Below are 18,645 nucleotides of genomic sequence, written 5' to 3'. Positions count from 1 at the left end.
TCTACTTTCTCAGCTGTTACTGAGAAAGGATGTGGCAAAAGCAGCACAGCTCTCAATATGTAACACATTGAAATTGTTCCAAATCTTCCACACTACTTTACTTCTGTTCTGCTTTTCTCAACAACAGAATGAACTTAATTTAGAGGCTCCAAACATGTTTAAAGCTTGCTGACCCCTAGAAGGGGCATATCTGAAATAACCATTTCCTAATTAAACCTATTAATGAAAAAATAAAAAGCACCTTCTGCTCCACTAGCAGTTTGCAGAAGAGCAACAGAATGCTATTTCAGAAACATCCCTGGTGAAGCCAGTAGAAGACAAAATTTTCAATATAGCAGACACGAAAAATAGACCAGCTATTTTGATACAAATTTGTGTTATGACAAAACCCAAATACTTACATTTGGAAACAAATTACAATAGTGACAGTGGAAAAAGCTAAGTCAAAACAGTAAGTTACTATCAAGATTGCAAGTCAACAATAAAGCCAGCTCTGCTCTAAGGAGATGCTCACTGAGTACAGTGGTAACCATACACTGAATAAACTGAAAACAAAGTAGAAAGGCAGGACCTTTAATTCAACACAGGTTTTCTATTTAAAGAGGTAGAGGTCCTGGAGAAATACAATGTAAGTTAAGACATTAACATAAGCTATCACATTGCATGGACAAGAAAGCAAAATTAAAAATTCACAAGGTCAGCTAACTTAAGCCATCAAATGTTAGGCCATGACACAAACTAAAATAACTCTGTCTGAAGTACCCTGTGCATACAACAGGGCACGAAAATCACTGGTGAGCAGCTAGGAAAAAACAAAACACTCTGCTTTTATACCTGTGACTAACTACAGACCCAGCTTGTATAACACTTTCAGCAAGTGAAATATGTGCTCAAATATTTCTGTTTACAAAACAGAATGGTGCATGTAAAGACATGATGACTCATTTCACTTAATTAGGTCAGTAGCAAGTATTGTAGCAAAACTGACTTGCAGTCAGTATCCTTCATACTTTGGTGAATGGAAAGGGGATGGTTTTGTAAATGACCCCACACCCAAGATTACCCAGCAATTTGTCTTGTTTGATTAATAATAATCAGTAATGACTGACGATCTGAAATTTTGCTGAACTGCAAAACTTATCAGCTTTGAAGTTCTAGAGACCATCCTCTCAACCAGGAGAATTTAGATGGGTTCAAACTCAGGAGTGGTATTTTTGTGCCAGTAACATACTCCAGGGTCCTCTATAAACCTTCATTAGACAAGTGTCTGTTCCTATCAACACAATACTACCATCACTGCTTCCCATTCCCAACACTGCCTCTTGAAGAAAAAACCCAACCACTTAACAGCCCTTTATACAGTATAAGCCTGATGACAAAATCATAAAACTTCACATTGCAGTGATACTAAATAGTACAAAGAGAATCACAAAGAAAATGTAATAGCTCAGTGCTGAAAGAAAAAAGAGTGACTGATTTCACAGAACAGAACAAGAATTTTTATTATTTGACTAACAATCCACAAATGACCCACTAAAACACTAACAGAAATTATCTTAAGCATGCTAATGAACCACTCTCTCGCCCTTATTTGCCTTGTATTTACAATTGCTTCAGTGACTGTGAAAAATTGTGTTTAAGTTTACCTTTTTGGGCAACCAATATTCATTCACTCAGTCCCAGCTAAAGACATATAAAGCTTCAAAACAAAGATTATTTTTTCTGAAAACCATAATCAGTATTTTACAAATGAAAACATGATACCAACAAATTACCCAATTTTTCAGTGTGAGCAGAAGATGCATGGGATCAATATATTTAGAAGTTAATGAAGAATGAAATTCCAGTTAGATCGCTAAATTTTAATGTCTATCCTTAGTTCTACTACAAGCAGCTTCGAAGAGTACCTAACACTGTTTGTCTTGCTGCCAGCTTCCCCCTCAAAAAAACCAAATAACAGCACCAATGTCCTATTGCATGAGTATTTTATGTACTATTTGTGCAGTGTGACAGCATCTTTTGTATGCTACGGAAGTGTTATTTATACTTGGAATGGTTTATTGAATTATTATCGAGTATTTTGTATGAAATAAAACGTAACATTAAAACTATTGTCCCAAAGCTGAGTTTTTCTCACTTAGTTTTCTGGAAAGTTTTAACATATTTTAGCTTCTCATTGCTGAACAATGAGACAAACCCAGCCCTTCAAGGGTGAACATCAAGCTAGCTAGGAAATAAGCTACATGAGCAGCACAGGATTTCCACAATATGCTCTGTCACACACTGCCCCAGCAGGTCTCTCTTCTCTAGCTCAAATATTAGCAAAGAGATTTGCTTAATACAGGATATAGGACTTAACAGCAAAGCTTCTGCATGGACTGCACAGCAGGTTGAATTAAAAAAAAAAATCCAGAAGAACTCACACTCCAGTACTACAAAGGAGACATCAAAGCAAATAAAGTATAAAAGAGATAAAAGGAAAAAAAAAAAAAAGAAATTAAAGCAAAGCTGTTTATAACTGCCCATTAACAAAGTTACACAATAAAATAAATTGTAGCAGCAGCCAGAGATAAAAAAACAGCAATAAGCCCTGGCCTCTCTCATTTCTACAGCTACAGACAACAGCAGTGTAGTATTTGTAAACAAAAAGTACCCCAAATTTTTATAATGGGCATCCTCCAGTAGGACAATACAACATTTCTGTGCTTTAGCCACAACAAAACATACAGAGTTAAACAGCAAAAATCCAAACCAAACAAAAATCTCCTGGGTTTTGATAAAACCTTGATCAATGACTATGAAAGACTTCTGAATTTCTATCTACAGGCATAAACAACAGTGTTTTGATTATATTCACTCAATATATTTTGTCAATTCTGTGCACAAAAAGTAATTGCCACAGGTCCCCTGAGTTCAGTAAATATTTTATTAAAGTTCAGAGACTATGAAGACAAATGTAGAAAAGCCCATTAAAGCAACAGAAGTTGGTACTCTAAGTTCACAAAAAAGACCAATTAGTACATTAAAGAAAAAATCCAAGAATACCATCCTTAACAGCATTAAATCTTGGTTTAGCATGTAGACAAACTGTTTGTATACCTAATTGGAAAGAAATGTTACTGTTGGCAAAGAGGAAAGCTAGAGGAGGAAGGAAGAGCAAAACAACAAAGCTCAGATAGGAACCACATGGAGCCACTGCCCTCAGACAAATGAATGCGCGCATTACAGCAGGGAGACTATGCTTTCCCAAGGTCACACACAAAAATGTTGTTTAGCAAGATAAGGGGGATCAAATATTTCTGTCAAGTAAATAATGGATCATGGTTCAACTGTTTACAGAATTTCAGATGTTATGGTCTATTCTTACCTTTTGCAGGCTAGTAGGATTTAGCTGGGTTTTATCTATTATTTTCACAGCAACCTTGGGAATAAAACAAACAGCTATGAATTACTAAACTCAGAAGAAGTTTTGAACAAAAACATACTGCACCTCTGTGAGCAAGAGCATAGATGCACCTCTAAAACTTGCATGTGTGTCCACTTCTACACATTTCACCAAGCAAAATTCTCAAACCTATCAAGATTTACCAGCAGGAGCTTGGAACTTTGCCACCAAGGAATCAGTTTTATACATCTGTTTGCGTTTGGACTGAACAACGTTATCTTGTTCAGGTCCTCTAAACATTAGATTTATCCATTAACAGATCACCAATACAAATGAAATCTACCCATCAATATGTTTCTCTTCAGTTTTAGAAATGCTTGGGGATGACCAGACACCTTCCCAGCCCCAAAATACCGTTTTGATGCAGAACAAACATTTTGACCCTTTCACCAAGAAGCTACATTTTAAAAAGGGGGTGGGTTGGTAGGTGTTTAGGTGGAAACTGAGGCATGCCAGGTAACTTCTTCTATATGCTGTACATCCTCTAGAAGAAAAACTTATTATAAAGATAGCCAAAGAAAACAAGTCAGACTGTCAGTCTTTTTTTTTCAAGGCTTACCTCTCTCCCCGTAAGCACATGCCTTGCCAGCTTCACTTTGGCAAAATTTCCTTTTCCTATTGTTTTCAGTAAGCGATAATTTCCAATGTGAGGATGCTCTTCATTTGTGGATGTTATGGAGTTCCTACATCGGGGGATGTTTTGTCTGCTACTTGACTTGATAGGCTGAATGTGTGGTTCAGTGTACCCATCCACAGAGGTGTGCTGCAAGGCAGACAAAATAGTTGGGAATTTAGCTACTTGGATTTTAGACAATTGAAACAGAATAGATCACAAGTATAAAAAGATGTAAAGGGGACAAATTTATTTAATTTTTACAATATAACTGATAACTCTGATAGCAGCATAAGGAGAAAATGCTGCCTTTGGACAGAGTACGATACATGTCTCATGAAAAAGTCTGCAGAAAGATTCTACCAGCTCCAAAAGCAAAACTAGATACCTAGGCAGTAATCTACAATCCATTACAGACTCTCTTAAACATGCCAAACCACACAGTATAGCTCCATGTTGCATATAAATTTGTCTAATTATAATAAAATTTAGTCTTTTAAAAACACACTGTGCAAAATACATTCATACCTTGGCATATTTGGAAACAAGGTTTCACTCTTTTTTTGTTAACTTTCTTCAGTCAAATGAAATTACTACTTTTTTTTTCAAGTGAACTTTGCTCTCCAAACACGTTTGCATCTTTTTAAGTTCTTGATCAAGTAGCAAACTATCTACATCTTTATTTAAAAATAACTATTTTTTAAAACTCCATGAGATTGCATAAAATAGTTTAAATCTCAAAAGTCTGAAGAACTCAAAGGAAGTTATTTTTAATGCATGCCAACACATCATCCCACATTAAATGTTAGTCACTGAAATCTGCTTCTGTACTCCAACTTCCAAGTATATAAGGGGCAGGTTACAGATGGGGCTTGGAATTGTTTCAAGGAGAAACCTAAGTAATGAAAAACGTCAAAGGAGTGCTAAGTGTTTCAGTATTTCAAATACTTTCTAAGACTGGCAGATGGGTAAAAATGTTTAACAGGTAAAATTTAGCTTCTAATCTTTTAAGTTACAAACTTTGATACCTGGCAAATACTGGAGGTAGAAAGAATGTCTTCCCAGAGTCATTTTTAGATTTGTAGCAGAAAGGCATGCTTACTCCCAGCTAAACATAAGGCAACAACAGACACCTGAGTATTACCTGAATATTTTCCCATTACTGATTGCCTCAATTAAAAAGTGGGTATCTTTGTACAGAGCACTAACAAGCCTGTTCCAAGATCCTTGACCTTAAGCTGAAAGCAGGCTGAGGGTAACTAGAGTTTTACCGCTTCTCCCAATACCCAACCTAATGCTGGGCTGTGCTGGTCTCATCCATCATTCCTTATGCAATTATTTTCATATACAACCAGAATTTAAAGCAGTACTTCCAGCTTCAGTCTGCATTTGTTGGAGACTGAAGTCAATCCCCTCCTGTAAACACTCAAGCTTACAGGCAGTCCCACTGAACCAGGCAAGATTATTTCAGGACATAAGCAGTAGTGGAATTGGGAAAAGTAGCAAACAGCTGCAACACAACCGGAAAAAACAAGGAGTATACCACAACCAGAATCTTCTTCCCAAATGTAGCACAACCCTGCTTACATCACCTCCAGCATTATTAATTATTCACTATAGCCAAGAGAACAGCCCTAAATATAATTTTGTTTGCCTTTTCTTTGCATGAGTCCTTCTGCAAAATACTACTGTACTCCCACTGCTAAACTGGAGAACTGGAGGAAAAATTACTGGAGAACCAAGCAAGCCCGGCATGTTTAGATTCTGTATATCAGACAAATTTATTCAGCTGTGAAATAACATGTCAGTAATAGTATTTATTCTTTAAAAGCACACAAGGGCAGCTCCAGACAAAAAAGACTTTGAAAAATTCCTTCAGCACTGGATACCAGCCCCACATGAGATAAACCACAGCTCAAGAAAAGTCTCCCCTAAAAATATACCCTGCAAAATCAGTATCTGTGGGGTGCTAACAGTGAATACTTCAGCTGTACTTAGAACCCCATCCAGGGCTACAGCACTGTGCTACACAAACAAGTTTTAGAAGTCTTTGAGCCTCTTTACTCACTGAATTAGATCTTCACTACAGGAAATACAATGCCTACCAGAAGCATTAGCAACCCGAATATCAATTGCCATTCATATGCTTCACAGGATTAGACTACTCCCACCAGATACCTGAAGGGATCTCTGAGAAACAGTTGGATAGACTTAACCAATGCCACGGACAAAGAGCAAGATACCTTCACAGAATAGATCACTTCAATGCAGACTGAACAGGGAAAGCATTATTTATCAAAATAACAGTATAATAGTACCAAACCTGAAGAGGAAAAAGAGTAAAAAGGTTCATGGTCATGATGATTCTGGATTTTGGTCTTTTTGTGACAGAAAAACTAAGCCACTCTGGATGGTTCCTAATTATTCCTTCTCAAACAGATTCTCTTCAGAGTCAACCAACCATTCTCTCCAGCTATGCCCAACGATGACAGAAATCATGCATAAAGAAGGTCAAATTTCCTGGTTTGTTAGACACACATAAATAAATATATACAATTTTTGAATTTGAACAGCACTGAATGAAATTCAAATTATTCTTGTAACAGGCCTCTTTTCTGCACATAAACAGCTTGCTATTGTTGGAAGGTAAAGAGGAATTTAAAGTAGAAACTTACCAACTTCTAGAAATCAACATTCAGGAAAATTGAAACAAAAGATTAATAAGTTGGAAAAAAATTAAAATCAAGGCCAAATAACAGTATCTCAGAGATTATTTCCAAAGAATACTAAAGCTGAATTTCACAGAAGTATGCAACATCCACACTGTCTAGAAGGCCAGGCTACATAGTTTTCAGATCCTTCTGGTCCGTTACAATACATTCATTCATTATGCATCAGCTACTATGTGGCTATTTAAAATGCCACTTCAGTAGAACAATCTCTAAATTCTGAGAAATTTTTCAGGGTGCTGGAAACAAAGGGGCTGTAAAAACCAACACTCTCCTTGAAGTTCACTGTCATCCAAAAACAATTCCAGTCAACAAGCTGCATTTCCCACACAGGATTTTAATTAGAGATTCTGTTATTTCACTAGATACCCTGATTATACATATATACATACATACATATATAAAAAATGTAGCGGGAAACACTACCTTTCTAGTACACCATAAACATGACTCAATATATTCAATTTATGTCCGTGTAAAATCAAGTCTCTAGAAATAAACACAAAATTAGATGTTTCTTAAAATAAAATGCAATTTTAAACAGAAATAGGGTGAAGCAGTAACAAGCTTAGAGCTGAAACAGTTTATTAGAATATTTAGGTATTTTGCACATTAGTCAGGTACTTTAAAAGAAGAAAACTCGTGTAAAACAAAATCCACCTTTTCAGCAATCTCAAAAAAGTATTTCTAACATTCAATTTTAAATTGCAACAGAAGAGAGCTCAATTAACATTTATTGCTCCATACTAGGTCTGCTTCTGACATATTCCACCAGGGTTGTTACAGAAAGCCAAGGGCAGTAAGACCACAAGAGAGTTAATCTGACCCATTGCTTCTCAAAGCTATAGTTTTCTTTGTTTACCCACGGTAACTTGGCCACATCATCTTTAAGAAAGTGCAGAAGAACCAACCCCACCAAGTTGTACCAAGAACCAACCCCACCAAGTTGTACCATTGTACCAAGTAGGTACAATGTGTGGGTTTCATTACTTTACATATTCAGCATCCTTTAGCCACTTACTAGCCACTGGATTAGTACTCTCAGGGATTATACACTGTAATCAAATTTACAACATCACCTATATTAAGTGCTGCTACAGCTTGGTCTTAAAAATTCCCCCAAACCATTCCAGTCACCAATCCACAGTCTTTCTCAATCAAACAACACCGAAGGCCTCTATAGTCCTTCATAGTAAGAGGGTAATTTCCACACATCAATCTTCCTACAAACACACCTCACTTAAATAAACAAGCCTCTTAGTCCTGAATTTTCCCCATCTTGATTTATCACAAGGCAAATTCCTTGATAGAGTCAGCCCATGCAAGCAAAGTCTGCACAAGCAGTTCTACAAAAGGCAAATTATCACAATTTTCTCACTCAGTTTTTTCTATCCTGTCCTGGACACGAGTATCTTGCAGCCAATTTTTATATTCATAACTCCCACCATTTCCAAGCATGTGCCATACACACAAGCATTTGTAACAGCTATCATATTTTTCAAATATGCAAATATTTTTCAAAATAGCTAGCCCAGACAGAGGGTATCTGAAAGGTTGAGAAGACAGTCTTTTAAATAGCTCTGATCTGAAACAGTTTTGCACTTAATATATGTATATTGTAGGGGGAAACATTCCTTTACTAGTACAACATAAACATGACTCCTAATATATTCAGTTTATGTCAGTATAAAATAAAGTCTCCAGAAATATACACATTAAAATTAAATGTTTCTTAGAACACAATGCCAGGAAAGGAAAGGGGATAGAGGTGTGAAATACTGTCCTGGCAGTCCAGCTGCTGTCATGTTGCTCTCTGTCACCAGTCCTTATGACCTAGGAGCTTATAGCAAGCCACCTCAAGAAAGATTTTTGCTAAAGCATCAAACTGAACTGAAAGGGCCCAAGTTTTTGAAAGCTCTTGGTGAACTTAAAAGTAGAAACCATCAGAGATGTTCAGATGAGCTTTTTCTGCAACACATGTCAAAAGCATGCAGGTGGTACAGGTATGATGCAAACTGCACACGATTATAGTATTCAATCCCCCTGTTAGGGGCAGAAGAAGGAGATTCCCTCCTCTTCCAGGTAAGCCTCATATCTGCACAAAACCACACCTTACTCCTGCCAGACGTATCTATCGCATCATACTAAAATTCCTAAAGCACCTCTGCTCTAATAGAGCACATGTTCTTCTCAGACATGTGAAGAAGTGCTTTGGAAGGGCCAATTTAAGAGATTGAATGTATGTACACATGATTTTTTAAATTTCTTAACAGCAATTAAATGCATACTAGATTGTGAATACATGATAAAAACTTTCCTATTAAAAAATCCACCAAAATGCAAAGCAACTAACCTTCCCCACTGAAAGAGGGGATAATATGCAGGACTAAGCTCAGAAAAACCAAAGCAGCAATGGCAGAGTGAGGAAAGTAGTTACAGCTTTTATATCAGATACCAAGATCAGTGCACGGCAGACAAAGAAGAGAAGGAGACAAAACTGTGACAAAATGTAGAATGTACCCATCTCCTGGGCCTGCTCATGCACACTTTCCAAAAGTGCAAGAAGAACAAATCAAACATGTGCATGTGCATCCTTCTCTTTAGATCAGTTACATAATATGTAAAAATGCCAGACGTGATCTTCTAGAATAGCTCAAGTCTATCAGCTATAAAATAAAAAAATTTGAAGAAAGCTGCCCTGAGTCAAGCATACAAAAACATTTCATTAATTGATGCTGCAACTCTGAAAAGCATTTTATAGAACTTTAATAACTCCAAACTATACAGCACCAAGAGACAAAATAAACAAAATAGCTTCCTCACTTTATTTTCGCATCTCTTCCTTTTTCTATCCAGTTGTAGTGTTGTGTATCTCACAAAAACAACTTCAAAGGTAAAAGGAAAACATTTCTACTACAAGGTGAAATAAAATCCCCCAATGCCAATAGACAAATAGTGTTCCCATCCCGAAAGCAGACATGTATGCGGGTGACAGGTAAATTTATGCTGAGCATTGAGTAAATCTTAATCTGTGTTTGTTATTATGGTATCTAAGCCCCATGGAAGTTTTGTTGGTTTTTTTTTGTTTTGGGTTTTGTTGTTTGTCTTTTAAATGCTCAACATATGCGAATCTATGTGAGACATACAGGAATAAGTTTGCCAACTTTGAAACAGAATTGTTTTTCTCATCTCAATCTGCACAGGATGCAATGTTTACAGCTCTGTACTTGAAGCAATCTAGGAAAGAAAACATCCCATGATCTACCAATGAAGAACTAGATACAGCTAAACTCCCAACTAGGAGTTTCAGAAGTTCATACTAGAGGATCTGTAGAATAATTTTCATTTTCATGTGGTTACACAAACCTGTATTAATCCTGCGCATGTATGCTCATTCCCTTTTTTTTTTTAAACACTGCAGTAACATCATATGGAAGGGTGGAGTTCATTATCACATGGATTTACAGATCTTTTTTATTTGATAGATAAAAAAACCCAGAAATGTGCTGGTCCATCCCCAAGATGACAGCCAAAGCATTTCAGAAAAAGAAATACCTCCACAGCATGAAATCAGGTCTTGTAACCTGAACTCAGCTAACATGCTTCCTCCTCTCTCTGGGCCTAAAGCCCTCAGCCTGGCCAGGCGTGCAGGTGCAGCAGAACAGGACCTTCCTGCCTTTGTTCCATTTCAGTCAGAACTGGCACAGTTATTTCAACCTGGCACTTCCCTTCCTGACTCAGCCCAAACACACAAACAAGATTTTCCAGGGCTAATTCAGGACAGCCAGCCCATATCATCTCCATTAATTGCTAGGACAAAACAAAACCCTCCCTGTAGCCCCATGAAAACTGAGACAAGCCAGCTAAAAGCTGCTGCAGTAAACCACAGATGGAACCAACATGAGGGGGCAAAAAAAGGATTAAGTTTTTGTAAAATCCTCTTGTTTACTCATTTTTGTTATTTGGTACAGTACTAAAAACTATCATCTGCCCTATCAAGCAAAAGAGTAAAACATTTCCTTCCTTTTCAAAATGAAATGTCAAATGTCCCTCACCCATGAAACCTAACACAAAGCTGGTTTTTTGAAGGAAAGCAATGACGGGAAGGAAGGAACAAAACTATTCCTGCAGCCTCCTAGACACATCTAAACACAGCCCTTCACAGACAAGAGTTCTTTCAACATTTCTTGCCAGCCACCGCTCTTTTCTCAGGAGGTGTAACAGTTTAAGCACGCCAGTCTTCTTTGACTTATTTCATGAGATCTTCAAACCTGCCAGCACAGAGCTCCCAGTGAGCATTCCCATCTCTCCCAGGACATCCTGCCAGCACTCGGAGGCACAGGCAGCTGCAGGGCACTACTCATCCTGAATGCCACAGCACCCACAGTTTGCTCAAAAATCCCCTGTGAAACAAAAAGAAAACTAAATGCAAATGTTGGTTGTTAAGTGAACCAACCAAACAAGAACAGGAACACACCCAAAAAGCAAAACTTCCAGCAAAGGAAACTGGCAGGAGTTTTTATTGCACTTATAAATGATGCAGCCAGGTCATTTTTCAATCGGCCTGATGAAAGGGAAAAGAAGGAAGACATGAAACAACCTACAGCTCAGGATCATGTCGAGCACATAATGCTCCTCAAGCACTCGCAGGGCTCAAGAAGTAGAAAATGCTTTAATATCCAACTTCAAAACTGAGAGGAAAGGCTGTTTCTGCAGTCTAGAGACTGCAATCCTGAAACCTGAGGCTTGCCTCCAGACGAGGAAAACACCAGCAGGAGGCAAGGTTTACTCAACAAAAGAGTGACCAGATTAGAGTGTGAAGCATGTCTGACACTCAGGATCAAACAAGCGCTCTTCTGGGTCAGCTGAGGTTTTCCTACAGAAGGAAAGGATACAGCAAGTAATTGGGACCAGGCTCTGAACTGCAACTCATTCTTTCTCTCAAAGTTTATGAAATGGGCATTTTTTTCCTTATCCACTGTATACCTACAACAATCTGGATGAGTCCCACGTGGCACGATGGCTACTGAAGCTGATCCAACACTGCTCCCATGCCCACACACACACCTACAACCTCACTACTGCTGGGGTAGCAGGACAGCACAGGCAGCTGAGCCAGAGAAACCCTTGCAACTCTGCTGCCAGGGTCTCCTCCAGCTCCCTGAGCACAGGCACCCCCTGACACCTCCCCAGCAGCAGCACAGGCACAAGGACAAAAGGCAGCATCCAGCACTGGGAAGACAGGATCACATCAGCTCTATGTTAAACTCTTGTGGAACTGCACTATCAGGACAGGAACATGGAAAAGAAAATTGATCACACTACTTTTCTTGATAATCCAAAGGCAAACTGACACCAGTAGTGAAACTTTAGCTAGGAGATACTTATTCCAATTCCACAATAAGGTAAAAACACACAAGGACTTGGAAAAGAACCAAAACCAACAACAAAAATCCCCCAAAACACAAAAAGCCCCAAACAAGGCTTGCTTACTCATGTTGTTTACCCTCAGTAGAGCACACAACGAGAACTCAAGAAGCTCCCTTTAGGAATGACATGAGTAGCAAAGCAGCACCCCAACATTTTGCTACACAAAAGGGAAAGTTCCTCCTCCAGCAAGCTGGACAGTATTTCTAAAGTCTTCATATACCCATTACTGGATTCATCCAGTAGATCAAATGACGAATTCATCAAGACAGATCATCATCTCATTTTGAAGACTATCTTACCTCAAGGTCTTATTAACTTTATGAAGTAAAGCCAGCTTCTCAAAAGTGAAGAGATGACCAGTTAAAATATCTAACCTAATAGCAGTACATACTAATTGATGCACCCATGTCCTAGAAAAGAAACTGTCTCAGGTAATGCAGGACTCTGGAATGTTTGAGGATCACATCAAGCTCTGTTTCAAATGCTGTGACTCAATGTTCAGCATGATTTTCCCATTTTCTCTTGATGTTGTCCTTTTAGGGATCTTGGAAGTCTAATCTAAATAGTACAGAGACTCATCTTAATAATTCCCTTCATACAATACAGTACATACAAAATAAATGTAACTAGAAGTAATTCTCAAAATTAACTTGCCTAGACAGAAGAGGGGAATAGAAAGCATAGATCTACAGCAAGTTAACAAGACCTATCTCAAGCCCTTCCACAGAGCCTTAAAGGGAGGGGCAGGGAATCCTTCCTGACCTGAACAGCACTCTCATGGCCTCTTGCACTAGAGCATACCAGTTTAGTTTCTCCAAGGCTTGATCCTATGTGCTGGTCCACCACCCTGCAGCCAAAGACTTCCGGTGTCAGTTATAAGTCTCACCTCAGAAGACTGAGCTGCAGAGGGTCTAATGGACCTCATCTGTCAAGGACATAGTTTTCATGTTTAAGCCAGAATCTCATCAGACCCAGCATTCTGTAGACATTTTTTTTTTTTCATAAACACAAGGTTGACTCAGAGGAGTAACACATACTTTCACACTGGAAAGCCAGAACACCTTCCTAAGAGGAGGAAGCACCTTAGCTGGCATGGACAGCAAGTCTGCACTCAAGCAGCATTCAGCTACAAGAGTTTTGCCTCCTGAGAATTATAAGGACACCACTAATCTCACTTTATGCTTTCAGAATTATGCTTTCAGAAGGCCAACTATGTTTTACAGCAGAGCAAAATTATGGCAATGTACCCAAGTCAACTGGCTGGGACATGGTGAACTCAAAACAAACAGCAAAATGAAGAGTGTCTTCTGCTGAGTGCTCTCTACCTTGTTTTTCACTTAAGTGTTAATTAACACATCAAATAAAATGTCCTCAGTTGAGTGGTAGTAATTATTTACCTTTATCTGGATAATGCTATACCACATTTCAACTTAGCAAATATATTTCCAACCTTCCACAGATTTATGCCTAACTTTAAGCTGTCCAAACAGCATCTGGCCCTTGGACCTATCTTATGATCGAAGAGTGTGTTTCTCACAGAGCTCAGACTACAATATCCACAGAGCCCCTTGTTCCTAAACTCATGCAACCACTCTGTTTTAACCTTTGGGCTTCAATTATTCATGATCACAAACTACTGCAATGTAGCATTCCAAAAATACATGTAACTAGGAAGCTAAATTGATATACGGAAAAAAGCAAACAGCAGCATATTCCTCAAAGATTTTGCAAAGTATGTAATAGAGCTAGAAAAAAACCCACATTTCTTTAGCTGTTTTACACTGAAATCAGACACAGTGATACAGTAGATAATGAGTACTGATAACCACATACATACAGCACATAGATGTCAATGGGCTGAATTCAAACCATGGACAGAAATCACATGTGAGTACAACTGAGATGTAAAAATCAAGCACAAGGAAAAGAATGAACAAAACAAATTTAATAGACCATGTAACATAATTTGGCTAAGGAAGTAAAAAAAAAAATAAATCACAGGATGCAAAGGAAATATTAAAACCAGCAGGTACTGCATTTACCTAGACCATTAAAATAACAAGTTAGGAAAATGTGGAAGAAATAATGTACACACATATATAGGTAAATCTTAATAAAATAAGCCAGATAATCTGCAATTAGAGGTTTGAACAAATCTAGTATGTACACAAAATGAATACAGTCATTAAAATAAGCAGCCAATCCAACAGTAAGAAGAAAGATGTATGACCTTCTCTGGAGTCCTTGACAATCTGTGGGTAAAGAACACCAGATCCCCAGCTATGGGCTTTACACAGGAGCCCAGCTGCAGGCTGTAAAAACTGGGCCTTTCAGACTCCTCCATCTAGATGGTGAGACATCAAATTACCAGTAGCAGCAACAGTGGCCTCCAAGCCCACCATTAGCAGGGGCAGCTCTCAATTCTGTCCCAAGCTGGACATCAAAACTAATAATACTAGACCAGCATGCCTAGAAATCCCTAGCTGAAGTGTCTTACCGAATCAGATGCTGTCTCATATTAAAACAGGAACTGACTTGATTCAATCCCAAGGAAGGGAAAGTCATAAGAGCAGAGGAAGTCATGGGGACCTGAGGGCAATGTCACAGGTGACAGGGATTATGCCAATCTCCCTACTGGAAACTGGGAATTTGTCCCCAAACCTTAAAGGAAAATCATCTCTAAGGAGATTTCAAATTAACACAACCGAATTTTTTCAGGTCTTAAGATGAGCCGCCAGCAATGTTTTGTTCTCTCTTCCACTACGAATGTGGCAAAGGTCCTTTTCCCACCCACAGTGCTAGAATGCTCCTTGCCTCTTAAAAGATGAGGAAAGCCACAGCATGGTAGAAGAGATGATCACATATCCCTTATATCCACATATTGCAGCATTGCAATCCCTGAATTATCACAGGCTCATTGGGAACTCTATTTTTTTCTTTAAATTTACCAAACTAACTAGAATGCTCCCAACTTCTGGGGATGATAACTACTGTGGTAAATATTTTTCTCTTTTCAACAAACAGTTAAAGAATCTACTCATTTTCTATTGCCATCCTATGACATGACCCAACAGGTGACCGGAAATCAGGCATAGTTTTGGAGAAAGAGTAGGAAGACATCTGGAGGTATACTTAACTATATATATATATATACATATACACATATACACACATATATATATATATATATATATATATATATAAATGTGTGTGTGGGGTGTGTGTGTGTATAACCACAGGCAATAAACTCGACAGTCCTCAGTCTGCTTTCTTCTTTACCTCTGTCCATCACTTGCTGAGTTTAATCTTCAATTAAATCAAGACAATATTAGGAAAATGGCTGATGCACCATTAACACTTCATTTGATCATAACTCCAATCTAATACTCAAGTGCTGTATTTAATTCAGCTTCTTCAGGTTAGAAATGATTTCCTGAATGTAAAGAAAACAAACATATGGATAGAGGAGTCCACTTTGTCTGTTCTACACCACTCCAGAAGGCTTGACGACTCTCACTTAAAAATAACTCTATTGAAACGTAATGTTACACACCACTAGGAAATTAATGAGTAACAGAGAAAAGGCTTGTACACAATACCAAAATACAAAATTTTACAAAAGGTCACACAAAAAAACTAGTAATAACAATAGTAATAATAGCAGCAGCAATAATAATGTTATCTTGTAGTATTTAGGAAACATCAAACTTGACTTTTATATGAGCGCTATACTTCAATCACTGGATGAGCAAGAATATCTTTCCTAAAAAGGACCTTTAAATGCAATTTTATCTGTCTACTTTGCACAGGCTGTGGGATTAGATTTCCCTAAGCCTGACTACAAACACTGCTGGAGGCCTACATTCTCTGATAATAATAATAATGTGTTCCACTGACTAATTCCAGCATCTATATTAGCTCAACCCTCATTGCTCAAACCAGGTTTGAGGATAAGAGTTCACTGGACTCTGCAGTAGACAGAGCAAGAGTTACACTGTGAAAGGCTTTAATAAATTTTCTTTGTTCATGTGCATCTTATGACTATCACCGGAAGAAAGAAATGTAAAAAGCAGCCAGTATTTTTCATTTATTATCAAATCAAGAAAAACAAGTTTGAAAAAGCTATTACACATAGGTATGTCTGCTAAAGACTACTCAGAACAGTACTATTAATATTTTCTGTGTCCATTTCATTGCATTGAATATTAAAAATGCTATTCCTTTGGGTGTCTGATCTTGAGGAAAAATTACTATTTTAGTCCTCCAACAAGTAAAGACATTCTTGGATTTGTTTTTAAACCACCAGTAGACTGTCCCTACTATAAAGGCAGGGGAAGAAAATCAGATTACTGTTGGAAAAAAATTACTAAATAAAACCCCAAAATGCTTTAAAGAATTATATTACCTCGAATCAATAATGTTATCTGGAAAGAGATATGAGTAAATACATTACACATGTAATCCATTTGTGGAAAACAACCATATCCTCTCTAAGAGCTCAGTGCAGCATTTCACAGACTAAGGTTATTTCCATGGCAAAAACAAGACTCCTCTTAATACATAAGATTCTCTGAATTTCTGAGCTATGCTCTACTTATTTTAAGTGAAGACAAACATCTAAGAAGTAGAAAGGTACTTACATATGACTGAAGCCAAGCATGCACTCTCAAAAGGAATTTCAGATATTTACTGTTAAAGCACAAGTAATTTACACTGCTGCTACACAGCCTGCAGTACACCCTACTCTCCCCTTCTCCAGCTCTGCAACTCTCACCCATTAAAAATTCCATATGTATCTGAGCGTAGGGAGAGAATCTCTAGGAGAACATGATAAAATTGTATGTCCTGTCTAAGTAATCACTACGAAGCATTGGTCACTCTCTGCTCTTATCTGAGAGAAGAAAGCCCAGCCCAGTAACTTTACCAGGGTGGAGGGAAGGAGAGGTGGAATGAGGAAAATATGGTCTAACTGATGAATATTTCAAGTTGTAATAATAATTTTTTGCTAATATTTGAAAGAGCCCCCAACACAGAAACAGGTCTTCCCAGTCCACCAACAGCAAAGAATTTTCTCACTCCTTTCAGCTTTACAATTCAGATTATTCCTACATTAAAATGCTCCTTGGGATTCCTACAGAAGGGTATTACTTGAAGGATAAACAGGCGCTACAACTACATGGCTTTTACAAAGCTTTGTATTGGGTTTGCTTATGTCATTTAATGAGCAAAACTGGAAAAGGTCCCAGAAAGAGTGAGAAGCATAAGGAAGCTGGCAATGAGTATGCCAAGCTCCAGCACAAAAGCATGTTAGTAAGCACAACGGGGGAGAAAACAAGGGGGGCAGGGGGAGCCAGAATGTGAGATTATAGCAAATTGCAGGGGTTTAATGGCCAGCAAATTAATCAACAGAGTCAATCAGAATCTTGGAAAGATAGATTTTGGATATGTAAGGATAAAGGTGATGTGGTGGCAAGTTATAGACTAGCATCAGGTTTAAAAATAAATTGGTCACATTTTTGAGGGACTAAATAAGAGAAATTATCTATGAGGCAACCTTAGGATTAAAAATAATTGGCCTTTTCACTTCTAAAAAAAAAAGGGCTGCTTGAAGACAAGTAAAAGATGTTTTACTTTATTTTTCTATTACTTTCTTCTTGAGCATTGAGTTAAGATGAAAAAGATAAGAACCAACAGTGGGGAAGGGAGGATTCCAGGAGGAAACCTTCCAGGAGAGCTTAAAATAGTACTCTACCCCAGTGACTAAGGCTGAGCCTCTGCTTACAAGGAGGTGTGTGTTTTACTGCACTATGAATGAGGTGTGGACCTCCTACAGAAGCACAGCAGAGACACTACAGGTTTTTCCACAAGTCTCAACTTCAGCAAGAGCCTTTCCAGCAAGCTCTGCTACTACCCAAATCTTATCTATTTTTTTCAACCACATCTGTCTAATGAAAGATATCACTTCTCTCTAACAACCTTGCCTAGTTCTATGTCTGCTTAAGATTTTAAAAGTTATCATGCACTACTTTACTTTATAATACAAAAGCAATTAGACTTTGTCACCAGTAATATTATCATTATCTGCTTTTACAAAAGACTGCCGTGGGCTATCCCGTAACTGTATGTTCAGCTACATAAACACTATGTAAGTGCTTTCATCAGAGGTGAAGTAAAGTTCTGTCTTATTATTCAACATATCACAACCGTATATGTTCAAAATACCATTCTGCAACTCAGCTGGACAAAACTCCTTATGTTTGATCACTTGAAATACATTCCAAACAAAGTTTCGACATCATTCTCTGCTTTGATTAAAATTCTGCTACTTTTGTGAATTCTAGAGGTATTTAAATAAAAAGCAGGATAATTATTCTGCCTCTTCCCAGCACATCAGCAGAGTCACAGTGAACAAGGCAGAGGCTGCTCCA

At 37.9% G+C, this 18,645-nt stretch overlaps 1 protein-coding gene across 5 annotated transcripts in view; it reads right to left on the bottom strand.

The window, feature by feature from the left end:
- The window catches only part of MARK1 (microtubule affinity regulating kinase 1), a 57,243-nt gene that overhangs the window by 30,325 nt on the left and 8,273 nt on the right, over positions 1–18,645 (bottom strand). For all 5 annotated transcript variants that reach the window (XR_005256199.1, XM_038130854.1, XM_038130852.1 and 2 more), the window contains exons 2-3: positions 4,005–4,208; positions 3,368–3,421 (exon numbers count right to left, since the gene is read on the bottom strand). Coding sequence is in view for 4 of the 5 variants with exons in the window: in XM_038130854.1 (XP_037986782.1) it covers positions 3,368–3,421; positions 4,005–4,208 (258 nt within the window). In the remaining variant the exon portion in view is untranslated. The remainder of the gene's footprint in view (positions 1–3,367; positions 3,422–4,004; positions 4,209–18,645) is intronic.

This window comes from Motacilla alba, chromosome 3 (assembly GCF_015832195.1).
Source record: "Motacilla alba alba isolate MOTALB_02 chromosome 3, Motacilla_alba_V1.0_pri, whole genome shotgun sequence".
In the NCBI taxonomy this organism is placed as follows: Eukaryota; Metazoa; Chordata; class Aves; order Passeriformes; family Motacillidae; genus Motacilla; species Motacilla alba.
Note: the sequence above shows the minus strand (reverse complement) of the source record. Positions and strands in the feature narration are given on the sequence as shown.